Source organism: Tetrao urogallus (genome assembly GCF_951394365.1).
Source record: "Tetrao urogallus genome assembly, chromosome: 4".
Classification (NCBI taxonomy): Eukaryota; Metazoa; Chordata; class Aves; order Galliformes; family Phasianidae; genus Tetrao; species Tetrao urogallus.
In genome coordinates, this window is record NC_136817.1 from 25,080,598 (window position 1) to 25,094,934 (window position 14,337).

At 37.0% G+C, this 14,337-nt stretch overlaps 1 protein-coding gene across 1 annotated transcript in view; it reads left to right on the top strand.

Annotated features, from left to right (window-relative positions):
- BMP2K (BMP2 inducible kinase) overlaps nt 1-14,337 on the top strand; it is a gene marked incomplete at both ends in the record, with an annotated part of 51,240 nt that overhangs the window by 18,109 nt on the left and 18,794 nt on the right. The window contains 10 exons of the mRNA XM_079534546.1: nt 3,099-3,217; nt 4,530-4,635; nt 6,119-6,261; nt 6,514-6,635; nt 7,731-7,812; nt 8,493-8,625; nt 9,048-9,151; nt 11,613-11,692; nt 12,916-13,076; nt 13,843-14,021. Coding sequence (XP_079390672.1) covers nt 3,099-3,217; nt 4,530-4,635; nt 6,119-6,261; nt 6,514-6,635; nt 7,731-7,812; nt 8,493-8,625; nt 9,048-9,151; nt 11,613-11,692; nt 12,916-13,076; nt 13,843-14,021 — 1,229 coding nt within the window. The remainder of the gene's footprint in view (nt 1-3,098; nt 3,218-4,529; nt 4,636-6,118; nt 6,262-6,513; nt 6,636-7,730; nt 7,813-8,492; nt 8,626-9,047; nt 9,152-11,612; nt 11,693-12,915; nt 13,077-13,842; nt 14,022-14,337) is intronic.

Consider the following 14,337-nt stretch of genomic DNA (forward strand, 5'->3'; position numbering starts at 1 on the left):
GAAGTATCAAGAATGTGACAAGGTGAAACATAAGTAGAAAATTGAGACCAATGAAGCTTAAAATATGCATGGAAAAAAAAAGAGAAACTCTCAACCAAAAAATGTTAGCTGAGAATTGGTTTTTTTTTTGTTTTTTTTTTAGTTGGTTTCAAAGTTTGATAATTTTCTTAATAAGATCACCAGAAATAGATAATGCTATCTGAGATGATTTACTGATAAGTAAACCAAATGGCTTGCCACAGTAAAATACTGTAAAGGCTAAGAGTGGTGATGTGTGTATAATTGTATTACCAAACTTGGAGACAGTTTGAGCACATACTCAGTTTGCTAGGTTGTTGTATTTGGTCATTGCGTTATTTTGGTCAATATTTAAACAGAGATACTGGAAACTTTGCTGCTCTTGAAAAAATCAGAAGACTCAAAATTGTCTCCTTTTGATGCAAAGGCCAAGCTGTTGCTGGTTGCCTAGTTGGTGAAGAATTTGTGCTAGTCAACTAGTTCCTGCACACCTGCCTTGAGACCAGTCGTGACACGTGGTGGTACTTCTCATCTGTGAGGAGAATGGGAGGAATCCATGGGGGGCTTGGGACTTGACTGGTCTTACAGTGGGTAAACAACTGAATTTAGTTTTGTGATTTATTTTTTTGATATGTTGTGTTATGAGAAACTGAGTTCATTCTCTGTCTTCACTGACATTGAACAGTACCTTCTTTTTGCAGCTTCTAAAAATGCTGATGAAATGCCAGCTGCTGAGCTGACCTACACATGGAAATGTAGCTCTGCTCAGCCTCCGTTTGTGGGCCTTGGGGCAAAGCAACTGCTCATCATTTTGGTTGTTTCCATACAATTTTTGACAAGGGTGCCTATCTGGCTTCTCCAAATAACGTAGTTTAATGACAGTTTATTTGAAGTTTTTATAGCACTGCCGTTTGCTTTCAGTGACAAGTTTAACAAGAAACTACTGAAAAGATTGAAAGCTTAATGCTTCAGGGTTGGGTTTGGTAAAGGTTGCTACAATGTTGATGACAAATATCCTATAAATATTTATAAACCTATTCAAGCTTTGTTCAGGGTTGATCTGTTTATCAAAGAGCCCAGTGGCATTTTATAGTGGAGATAGCATTTACTTAATGGAAAACCTTTCAAGGTCACACCTTACTCCTTTGCAGAATGGGGAATAGTTCTGCTTTTGTGGCTGCTTCAGAGTTTAAGTATTAGTTAATATTGCCACCTAATGGCAAGAAGAACCCTTGTATGAGACTTTTTCACTACTCTTTTTACCCAGTTGTGACTGATCTGGTTGCATGAAAGCAGGTGCCGAAGAAATTTGAAATTCAGCATTTTGGCCTTGTCCTGCTGCTAGACACAGAATATTAAGACTACAAAACTGATTTTAAAAGACTGTAAAGCTGGTTAAAAAGACAAGAAGTGATTGTCTTCCAATAGTTAGAATGTTCTGCTTTATGTAGGAGTTGAATGTTGTGCTTTATATTTTTATATTGTTGCTCAAGTATTTGTGCTTTATGTAGGAGTCTTTTTTGAGAGGATGCTGCTAAAATCTTCCAGTATCCACAGTATGCATTGCCACATTATTTTATCCTCAAAGCTGATGGCATTCCCTGTGGAATTGCTTCAGCCCCATCAGGGTCTGGCTTTAAAACTGGAATAACTCAAGGGCACCTGTCAGTGTTCTGGGAGTACCCTGTATAAATCGGCTCTAGCTGAAGTGTAGCAAGTTTGTAGAATTTAGGTTGCTGTGTTGAAACTGGCACCAAATCTCTTTTGACGTTGTAATATCCCTGCTATGATGGATGATGCAATTAATTTTCAAGTGTTTTTTCTTAAAGAAAGCATCCTAACACAACTTCCTTCAACTGTAAATTCTAACGTGCACATCAGTTCAAGTGCATGAGGCCTGTATCAGATGAGGCACGTTATGCTTGATAAATGCTGGTTGCAGATTATATTGTGAAACTTGAAGTACTTCATGCATTCCAGTGGGCTACCTGATTATCAGAGTAAATCCTTTACTTCACGTATTTCTGTCCTGATTGTATAGCTTAGTTTTTGCATGAGTTGAGTTTGTATGGCAATAGTTGGCTTACCATCAAACAGCAGTTAAATAAGGAAAGCATGGACTGCCCTGGGACAGAGTTCTTTAAGCTGTGGGAAAGCTCTTTGTGAACCTCCAAGCGATGTGAATGCAGTCTGCTGGAAGTCTTGACCAGTAGTTCAGATGAACTGAAGGCAGATAGAAGAGTATGGGTTTTAAATTTTTTTCCCCTTGGCTTGCTGCCTGAACATTTAGGAGTGTTTTCTGAGTAGACTGTATCACTCAGCTTCAGTGAGTAATTACTGTTTGCATGTTTCTACCAGTAAAGAGGGAGAAGAAAAGTGATAATGAGAAGCTTGGAGGTGGGCTTAAGTGTATGCCTTGTGGTTCATTGGTTGAACCGAGAAGGTGGCTCCTGATTGTACTGGTTGGGGGAACACACTTAATTCTTATCTGCACATTTAACAAGTATTTAAATAATTTAATAATTAAAAAAGCCCTACTTTGCTTGTAGCAAAGTGATTTCAGGGTGAATCTTCTCATCTTCAATCTATGCTGAGATGGGTGACATAAACGTCATGAAAGATATTCAGTTACTTATTGTACATCTTACTATTTTATTTTTTATACTTTAAAATGTAGGTATAAGAAATGAATGCTAAACTTCAAGTTCTGGAGGATTTAGAAACTGTGAAGATAGGGAGGATATCTTTGCTTTATTGAGGTTTTTGGGTGACTGAAAACATCGTGGGTTTGTTACCTGAATGCATAGAGTTCATACTAGCTTCTGCATTTATTTGAATATGGAAGTGCTTTGCAGATATTTTTATTTAATGCTGCAGCATAATTCCAAGATCCTTATGCTTTTGTCAAGAATGCTTAATGCAGGAGAAATGGACTCAGATGTCAAACCTTAGTAATTTTGTCTGTGTTTTTAACTTCTCACTCCATGACTGGCACACACTTCCTTTTTCATTGTCTTAAAAAAAGAGAATAACTCAGATAGCTTCAGTGCCTTGTAATTGTCGTGTTTTTTTTTTTCCAGGTGGCTTCTCAACTGTGTTTCTGGTACGTACCCATGGTGGGATACGTTGTGCACTCAAACGAATGTATGTTAATAATGTCCCAGATCTCAACGTATGCAAGAGAGAAATTACTATTATGGTAAGAAATGAATTAATTGTAACGAGAGAATGTGTTTGTTTAAAGTATGCATGTATCAAATGTCCTCTAATGACAATCCCTTCTTGACCATCTCTTCACTTTTTTGTGCAGTAGTGCCTTACATAAGCTCATACTGAGCATAGAGTTAGTGTGTGATTAATTTCTAAAGCAATTATAAGGAAAATACGATTTTGCAGTCAATAATTTGATCAGTAATTTTGCTTCCCAAATAAAAAAAAAAAAAGGTCTTTTCCATTTCTTTAGTGATAACGAGTTCTAGAGCCCTCTGCTGGCCACAGTTCTGTTAACTGCCTGTTCTTACACAAGCAGTGTTACCTCCGCTAGGCAGAAGCACGTTCTTGCAGTTGCTATCCAATATGGAGGTAACAGATATGGGTGTAGCTCAGAACTTTGAACTCAATGACATAATCACAGGTTCTATTGTTTCTAAGCTGCTGACTAGGAAATTGAGAAAGCAGAAGGCTTTATTATATGTGCTTGGGTTTATGATGTCAGGGCACGAGAAAATCAGTTATATTGCCTTCTAGTAGATACCGTGAAGTTAATTTATCTCCGTTTCCATATGCTTCTAGTTTAAACATGTTATAATCATAGAAGCACCTGCTTAATCATCTATTATAAGCAGTTCTTTTATGTTAACTATAAATGGGTGGAAAGAGCACTGCAGACAACACCGGTATTGTCAGACGTGAAATATGAATTTGCTTAATTGCAACTTGCGAAATGGCTCTTAAAAGTTGGTGTGGATTTTGTTGTTGTCTTTTTTTCTTAGGGACATCTTTGATTGCTTGTTTTTAACTTGATAGTAGTTCAGGGTGTAAATGTTGTGACTTGCTTCCAGCTGTGTATGGTTGTGGGGTTTTTGTTATTATCGAGACAGTATTCTTCAGCATAGGTATTTCTTCATTTTTAGTATTGAGATTGGGAATTTCCCTTAAAATGGACATGAGTAGCATGATTCTTCCCTCTCTCTCCCCTACGTATCAAGACTATTGTATGTATTATTACTACATAATAATGTTTCTGAATGCAGTAATGAGGATGTTTGCACTGTTGAACAAATACCATAAATGTTCTTGATTGAATTGTAGATGTGTTGAGTTTGGTATGTGGCAGTCTTTGACTTTGCAGTCAGTGATGAACTTGCCTTCAGTTTTGAGTATTTTGTAAAGTTTAGTGCATATGGGACCAGGGCTCACTTTGAAGTCATAAGTGGTTTTAATGAAAACCACTTGTACTTATTTGTTAAAATCTTTCTATGCTAAAATGTAATGTGTATTTTCTTTTTCAGAAAGAGTTATCTGGGCACAAGAATATTGTAAGCTATTTGGATTGTGCTGTTAACAGTGTAAGTGACAACGTCTGGGAGGTCCTCATTCTCATGGAGTATTGTCGAGGTAAGAGATGGCTCGTCTGGTTCCAGAGGAAATGGAATGGAAATGTATGTTTTGATCACCTGGCATTTTTACCTGATAGAGTCCCTTTAATTCAGAAAGCCTGTGTATCTCAAAGATAGAATCCATTTGTTTTAGCTTGTGTTGGTAGTTAGGCATTGAGTTTCTGAAGCCTGTGAAAATGCAGATGTCAATTTCATGTAGCTTAGTTAAGTATAATTAGGAGTAGGGAAATTACTTCAAGTAGAAATTGAAATAGTTCTGCTCTACTGTTTGATTAAACATATAGCTAATGTTTTCCAACCTTTCATATCAAAATACTTTTGGCAACTGCTCTGCCTCTCCTATTTTTTGTTTTTGATCATTATAGCAAAGATTCTTTAATTTTAACCTGACGGGTGACTTGTTTTAAGTGAGCATAATATAATTAGTATTTGTGATTCTGGGCATGAAAATAACAGCTGTGTGTCCGGTTTCATAATGTAGCTATTTCAAACAATTTGTGAAACCATATTGTAACTGACTTCCCTAACTCCCCACCACACACACCTGCTAGAATAAACTTGTCTGTGAGTTGTCAGAGTGAATATTTCTGCCCTCTGTATGGGAATTCTTGAGACTGTATCAGCAGTTCTCTTTTCTTACTTACAATAGTAAATACTGGAAAAATACCTCTACTACTTTAGTTCATGGGAGCTGGTTCCTTGGTGTTCAACTTACATAACTAACTGGGTTGGATTGTTCTGAACTTGGTGTCATGGATAGCTATTGGCATGTGGAGCCTTTGTTCAGACTCACTTCTACACTTTGCTTCTAGATTTGAGTTTTACCAGTATTATTTTGAAGCCACAAGAGTGTAAACCGTCAGATGACTGGATGGTGTTCTCTTGTTGAAAGCTTCTGTGTTTAGGAGAGGCACTCTCCAAGACCCCATAGATCTGTGATCATTATGATAGGAAGAGACAAGTATGACCTTGTGAAATAACTTCAAGAAATAGGGGAATAATGCTTCCTGATCTTAAAAAGGAAACTGTGAAAGGGTTATGTAAGGTCTTTACGAGTGGATTATGCCCTTTTTTTTTTTCTTAGTCTCTCAGAAAGACAAATAAATGTCTAGATTATGAGTTACTTTGAACTCTGTTGGCTGACAGCATTTTGGCTGTGGTTCTAAATGCAGGAGGCACTTCTGGGGGAGCATGTTTGTGTGATGGATGATTCTTCCTGCCTGCCTCTTTGATAGAAGAGTTTCAGTTGGCGATGTTTTTGTTTGAGACAGTAACCTTTCTGCCTAGGATCATACCAGTGAAAGTTTGGAAACAGCTTAGATGACTTGGTTTTTGTTGGTTTTTTTTTTTTTTTTTTTAATTGGTGACATGAGAAAGTTAAATTGCATGTTGTGGGCTATTTGTGTGTGAGAAAAATTTATACTTCTATACATAATGAGAATTACTAGAAGGTAAAATAAAATTCTTTTCTGCTTCTTCAGCTGGGCAAGTTGTGAATCAGATGAATCAGCGCCTGCAGACGGGCTTTACAGAGTCAGAAGTAATGAGAATATTTTGTGATACCTGTGAAGCTGTTGCTCGGCTGCATCAGTGCAAAACTCCTATAGTTCACCGAGATTTAAAGGTATGAACCTGAAACCTAGAAACACCTGAGTAAAAGTCAGTGCTGCACTCAAAAATGATTGGAAGTGCAGGAGCTATTTCACTAAGGCTGACCTGTAGTTAGAGAAGCACTTGTAATGCTGTGTTTATTGATTGCTTTTCTGGTAACTTCCTCATTTGCGTGTGAGGGCAAGAATGCATAGTAACAGTTACATTGGAAATCAGTGCCATTATTTTGATCTAACATTGCTGTTTGTGTTAACTTCCTTTCAAGGTGGAGAATATATTGCTAAATGACAGTGGAAATTATGTTCTCTGTGATTTTGGCAGTGCTACAAACAAATTCCTTAATCCTCAAAAAGATGGTGTTAATGTGGTTGAAGAAGAAATTAAGAAGTAAGTTCACATTTAAGTGGCCTCAATAACCAATGGTTGTGCTGTGAGACAGCTGAGCATTATGATGTATTAGATGAAGACCTCTGAGTAGTGTATGCTTACCTTACTGATAAGGATTTTAGTGTAACTGTTCAAGGTGAAGAAATTCAAGTTGATGTGAATATAGTTCCCCTTTTTTTTTTTTTTTTTTTTACAGTCTATTAATGTTGCTTTTTCTATTTATTTACATGCTATTTTTGCAAAACAGACTCGCATAGAATAAAACTTGAAAAAGCGTGTGACTTTGAAATGAAATGGGTGATAAATGTATGCCTGGCTGCTGGCTATTTTAGGAGTTAAATTTTAACTTCTGTGTTAATATGGCTAGCTATAAAAGTCTGAGGGAGAAAAGAGGTGCTATAAATTAGCATTCAAATGAACTTACTTACAGTCTTAGTTATAGAATGCTGTCTGTGTCCTTCCTCCTAAGACTGGTCACAAAATTGTTTTAACTTTATTGCAAACACACTCCTGAGAACATGTTTAGTTTGGTTCACTTCAGGCCATCTGCTGCAGAGAAATAAACACAGATTACTTGTTCTCAAGCGACCAAGTGATACATGTATGTGTTCTTTTGTCTCTACAGAGTACTTTGCTGGTTTTGCAATGATTTTGTCAAACTTTTTTTTTTTTAAAGCATAGAATCATATAATATCCCATGTGATGGGAGTATTGTATGTGATGATCATACTCCGTACTGCATGTTTCAATGTAAGATGAAGACGACCCTTTTAGGGCTCAGAATCTTTGCGTTAACTGCTTACTGCAGTGTTACAACAGGGCAACTCTTTGTTACTGAAGCACAGTACAGGGGAGCTAATGTGAAGAGCACATTTTATCTGACTTTAAATTGTCATCCAGGACAGTAAATGTTATGTTACTATTCCAAGTCTTCTGTGGTTTTGTAAACACAGTAAATTACTTGCGTAAGACAATTTCTGGTGTGTATTAGGCACCTGTTTCTGTGAATGGTATGTGTGTGGCAGATACAAGAAAAGGCTCTTTTGATTCTGAGGCATGCTTTTCATCTGTTCTCCTGCAATTATGTGCATTTAGGTATACAACACTATCATACAGAGCTCCTGAAATGGTCAATCTTTATGGAGGGAAATCAATTACTACCAAGGCAGATATTTGGGTAAGCAAAAAATCAGATACTGTGAAATATGGGACATATTAATTAAGAGATAAAGAAGCTAGCTAGAAGTAATGTAGACCAACTGAAAAACTAATTATTTAATGTGGAAATATACAATGCAAGTATATAATTCAGAGTATAGTAATGGTATCTGTGGTAGTTAAGTCTCATGTAAATAAATAGAATACAATATGTGATGAGCCTGTTAAGGGAAAGATAAAATAGACTCTTTCCATTTTGTTGGCTCAGATTGCTGCCTGAACGTCACCAATGATTTCTCGTAGAAATTTGCTCACAGCACAACAAGGAAATGTGTTTTTGTTAGACAGTGTGCTTAAAGAGCCATTACAGTGAAGTAAATGAAGACTAAATTCAGCAAAGACACTAGTGGTATCCCTGAGCGATGCCAGAATGTGAATGTAGCCCTTAGGTTAGGCTCTAGATTTGGTAGCTTGTTGTCTAACACACAAGTCAGTGGGAAAGAAGGCCTGTTTAGAGCTGCATTGTATATCAGCTTGTCACATCAACCCTAGTTCATAATGCAGCTGCTACATAACACTGTAAGCATCAGCTGTAGCTAGGATGCAATTAGTTTCTTATTGGTGCTTCTTTATTGTGTAAAGAATCACATCCTTTTATGTGCTCTCATCCTTTTATGGGGCCTGTATTTGTTTTTACAGGCACTTGGCTGTTTGCTGTATAAGCTTTGTTTCTTTTCACTTCCCTTTGGAGAAAGTCAAGTTGCTATTTGCGATGGAAGTTTTACTATTCCGGACAATTCCCGATACACTCACAGTATACACTGTTTGATAAGTGAGTATTGGGCAGCACAGCAATTCTTGGGCCTTGTAAATAAAATGAAATGCAAACAATGCTGTTGTTGTAGATGAGTGACTTGGATAGATGGGGCATACTGGCTTGGATCTTGCATAACCTTAGAGAATTGTAATGCTATTCATGTTATTGTTGTTTATTTGAAGTTAGTACTTCTGTTATCTATTCTTTCTGCAGCTAATATTCAAAACATAAAAACAGCATGCATCCTTGTCAATCATATTTGACCCTGGAAACTATTTGCCTTTACAAAAAGCATTAAAAAAGAACGTAATCATTCTTTTTGGAGTAAGCTTTGTTGGTGAAGTTAGTTGAATGAATGTGTTCTTGTTGCTAGCACACTGCATCAGTAGGCATTCTGCTGTCAAACAGTGACAATTTGATCTTATCAATTTTCACAGGATATATGCTTGAACCAGATCAAGAACAGAGACCTGATATTTTTCAGGTATCTTACTTTGCCTTTAAACTTGCCAAAAAGGATTGTCCAGTGTCCAATATTAATGTAAGTAGCTTTTTTTTTTTTTTCACTGTGCTTTCAGGGGTTTTCATAGGTAGCATTGATAAAAGTCAATCAACTCAGCTGAGAAAAAAGTTTTCAATTTCTTAAGCCTTGTTCCAGTGTTTAGAATGTGAAGCAAAATACATTTCCTGTTGATTCTGTTTACTGTCTAAATAAAACACTTGCATTTTGGGGGCATAACTTCATAAATGGCATTTATATGACACCAGTCAATACCTGACTTGTGCTTCTAATCCATACATGTCTCTTACATCTAGTATAATTAATACCAAGTACTGTAGAACTTCACATGTAGAAAACTTTGTCTTAGTAGTGTGAAGTGTCAGGAGTGTTCTCTAGATAAAGTATTTTTTTCTTTTTAATCATCTCTGTCAATTATAGCAATATGCTGGAAAGGACTGCAACGAACTGAAAGTAAATTGAAATAGTAAGTTAGTTAGCTGACTTTTGTGCCTTTGCTTTGCATGAGAGGCTGAACTCTCTTTAAAGTTCTGAATCTTCCCTCAAAGATGACCTAATTCATTGACCAAGCTGCTATGTCAGAAAATTCCAGGACACATCAATAATGTTCAGCGTTATAAGGGGATTCACAAGATAGGCATTAAGGCATTAGAAAAAGTCAATGGCAAAATCAATTTTGAAACAAATGTCATCTAAAATAAACTGTGATTTCAGAGGTAGATGAGTGAATTTACCAAGATCCCTTTGAAATGTATTACTGTTGATCCTTGGTCCCATAGAAGAAGGTACTCATTAAAGAGTGAATGTTATTTTTGGGAAACTTGGCATAGGTTAGCATGCTAAGCATACTAAGGAAAAGAAGAAAAAAACTGGATCCCATTTTGTAGTGAAAAGCAAAATTTCAAGTGTTTTGAAGGCTTTTGTATTTTTGCTATTTCAAAATATGTTGTTAGGTGGTGTATCTCTTTTATATTAAAATGTACCACTGGTGTATTTTAAGTGGTAAAACATACCACTGAGTATTTACTAGGTTGCAGGCTGTACAAGTACTGTCAGCTTGTTCAAGTGACTTGGCTGTATCTGCTTATTGGATTCCTTTTCCTAAGGAAAAAGGAAGAAAAAAATGATAACCTTAGTTATAAATGTTTGTGACCAGGATTAGATTTGCTTTCTTTAGTGTTTGTAAAGATTATGCTTACATGAGGTCATCTTTTCCGTCTCTCTTTCCCCCATAATGGCCATTTTCCTTGATTAAATGCAGCTTAGGTGAAAAGCAATTAATTCAGAAATTATATTGAGAGGTTCTTTAAGCTTTGAAGTGGCAGATGAGAACTGCAAAAGGATAATTTGAAGAGAAGTAGTTACTTCTGCAAAGGGCAAGAACTGTGTTAAAACTGGCTGAGATATAGCATGAAAATTAGGGAGTGACTGTTTTGAGGAGAGCAGAGCCTGATCACATCTATTCCATCCCTTTAGCCAATGGAATGCTTAGAGGGGTGCCCTCATTGCTGATCCTGAAGGTTCTGTAAAATGGAGTAGTCTGACCTTTCCCCTGCTCAGTGCTGCTAGTAGACCAGGATAGGGTTTGGCTTTGGCTTTACAAGAACTGAATGGATGAAAACTTGAAGCCTTGTAATACAATGATGACAGCTGGTGCAAGCAAGGAAGGGGCTTCTGAATGCTTTACGTGCCAGTATTTTCCTTGAGCACTGAGAGTGGAAGAGGCAAACTTGACCTTGCTCGTGTTGAAGAGCAAGGGAGAAGGTAGAACACTGAAGACAAGCTTACTGTTGTTGAGCCCTGCATCTTAGTGCGTGCTTACTGTCTCTGAGGTGGGGTTATGTCCAGTTAGTGTTGTGGGGAATAAATTTCATGTAATTCAAACACAGTATGAGAGCTAAGAGAGGTAAACTGGCTTCTAATGACTTCTAGTGACAGTGTCTCTGGTTAGAGAAATAAGGGCTAGTGTTAGAAGATGAGTGTGCATTTATGACAGTGAATATACGCATGATTCGGTTGTGATTTGTGGTAAGAAATTAGTAAAGGAGCGTGGATGCTGTGTTGTTTTATGGATTTTGCATTGAACTGGAAGAGCTGAATAGACTAAAAGACTATTTCATTCTGTTTTTTAGCTTAGTTTTAATCCTTAAACTCAAAGGTAAAATGAATCTTCATTCTCTACAGTTCAGAAGAAATCGTATGTAGAAAGTGTGTTACCTCATTGTTGGTAGTGCATGAATTAACTGAAGTAGCTGACATAGTAGTGAGTCAGGCCAGCAGTGCTTTCATTTTGTACTTCTGTAATAAGTAACAGAAAATAGAAATAGTATTCAGTAAAAACACTTTCAATCTACAGCCCTGTGACCAGGTTCTGCATGAAGCCTTGCAGCGTGAAGGGTTTGAACTCAATTATTTCTTTTGGATTTGTAATGATTTTTTCAGGAGCTTGTGCTTTTAATTTCTGCACTTCTTTTTTCCCAAGAATTCTCCTGTCCCTTCAACTCTTCCTGAGCCTATGACAGCTAGTGAGGCAGCTGCTAGAAAAAGCCAAATAAAAGCAAGGTGAGTAGATGATGTGGCTTTTTTTTTTTTAGTATTATTAAACTGCACATTTGTCTGAAACTTTTTTTCATTAAAAAAATCACCCAAATAGTTCATTAGAGTAGATAAGCTACGTTTCTAAGTGCTTCAAGTCTGAGATCAATTTTTTTCAATTGTTTTGAGAGTCCACTGAAGAAAAACTGACATCCTAATATTCCTTAGTACTGAAAATTGTTCTAGTTCTGAATCTACCAATATGTGGCTTAATTACTAAAATTTTTAGCCATAATGATCAGCTCAGCTGCGACTTTATTAGCCTACTGCAAATAGAAACTAACATTTGGGCTCATCTAAGCCATGTTTGAGCTGTACAGATATATCTATGTTGTTTTAAGGTAGTGTTTGGTTTTGTTGGCCCTACTGTCACTTGATGACATATAGTTGAGGGAAGGCATAGAGTATTAATGGAATAATGTTTTCAACTTCACCTGCTAGGCACTGCTGGAAAACAGCCATTAATTTTCCTACTTAAGTTTTTCTGACTACGTAAGATGCAGAGGTTAAGGCAGAAAACGTTTAAATATAATTTGCTAAGAACTAGTATGAAGTGTTAGGTGCTGGAACTTAGCTGGTGAATTTGTGTTTTTAAGCAGCTAGACAGTTTTTAAAGATGCCAATACTGTGACTGGACACAGTGGGATTAAAGCTCCGAAGTCCCTTTTTGAATATCTTCCTTATCTGGGAGGGGCATGATACAGTGCTAACGTACCACTGAAAGACACAAATATTTAGGGAGGCTTGTGAGTGATAGAACTGCTAGATGTTAAATCTCTTATGAAAGCAGAAATGAATTAACTCATAAGATTAAGAAAAATCTTACTCTGTGTGCATGTGAGAAATAACTATATCTCTAGTTGCAGAATGGCTGCTTTGAGTTTTCCAGGTAATTTTTCATTCAAGGAAAACTTGCACAGAAATTTAATCTAGTGCTTTATTCTCATGGTGAACCAGGCTGTTGCACAGCTCCTTCTAGAAGGAGCTTCCTGAAAGTCTTCTGCAGCAGTCATATCTCTTTTGACTGTGGTAAAAAGAATCGTAGGAAACAAATCTTGAGGTATATGAATTGAGCTCAGAAGTAAACTGTGTATGTTTAAGATGCAAGTGAACTGTAAAGAGATGACAATTATTTTGAATACACAGCAGTTACTTTTAATGAAGTCTTGTCAATGGAAATACTGTTTCAGAATAACAGATCCTACTGGACCAACAGAAACCTCAATTGCACCACGACAAAGACCAAAGGCCAATTCAAGCACTGCTGCTTCAAGCGTTCTGACGATCCAGAGTTCAGCAACACCAGTCAAAGTCCAAGTTCCTGGTGTATTTGGTAATCGTGGGCAAAAAGGTAATGTACCAGTGTCTGAGGTTTGAATGAAGCAAATGAAACAACCATTCCGAGTTTCTTTTCCTCCTTAATCTTTTAAGGATAACCTTTGAAACTTAAAACTAAGTAGATGCTACTTTGTTTAAAAAAAAAAAAAAAGCCCCAAATCTTTCTCGCTTTTGGGTGACTCTAACTGTGCAAGTAGTAGCCATGCAAGACACTTTGATTTATGCTAGTAACTGCTCAATTAAAAGGCTGCAAAAACAACTGAATGGCACAACATGGCAATCTGAGGAATTACACGTGTAAAAGAATGTTTTTTAAGAATGCTTTCAGATATTTTATTTACGTGGCTTCCAAGTATGCAAAATCTAAAAGCACATAGTCTGCACTGCATTTTTTTTACTGAAGGATGAATTTGTCACCTTATTTTAATAAGGATATAGACAAAAATGTTATGTCCCAGTTTTGAGTCAGAATAGATGTGTTGTTTGAGACACTGAAGATAAAAGTGAATTGCTAGTAAAGCAGAACTCTTGAAACCAGCTTCCTCTGTATTGAGAGCAAAGGAAGCTTCTCCTGTCTTGTAAGTAGACACTATGGGTTGATAAGCCTGCAGTTATCTTCACAGAAGGTGAAATATACAGTAAACTTAGCTTGCAAGATGTCAGACTTGAAAGGGGACTATAAGCTGTTTGCCTTGAAATACTAAATGCTAACTGCCAGGGCAAGTGGACAGTTGAAGTTTAGAAATTGGCATGTGAGTAGTATTGTCTTAATATTACAGGAACCCCAAGACCTGGAAATGGCCAAGAAATGTTGCTGTCCCAAGGGACCAATCAGCACCATCCACAGCAGAACAGAGTTCTCCAGCAGCTGCAGCAGGGGGACTGGAGACTACAGCAGTTGCACCACTTACATCACCAGCAAAAACAACCTACAATTCAGGAGGCTTACATTCAGCAGGTACAAGTCACGTACTTAAAATACGTTTCTTAAAGAGCAGTATGTTGTGTAAGTATTTCGAATCATTTGCTAGTTAAACAATATGACCTAGTTTCTCTATGGTAGGAGAGAGGGAGAGGGATTGTAGTTCTTGCCCCTTCTTTTTAGCTTTGCACATTTGTCTCTTGCCTAGGCATTACAGTACTTACACGAGGAAGTTGTTTTCTTTGTGCTGTCCTGCTTTTGTTTCTTGACCCAGAATTTCTGCTTGCTTTTAGTCAGCTCTTCGTGACTCAAATAAAGGTTTTGTCTGTGTAAGCATGCTCCAGAGAAACAT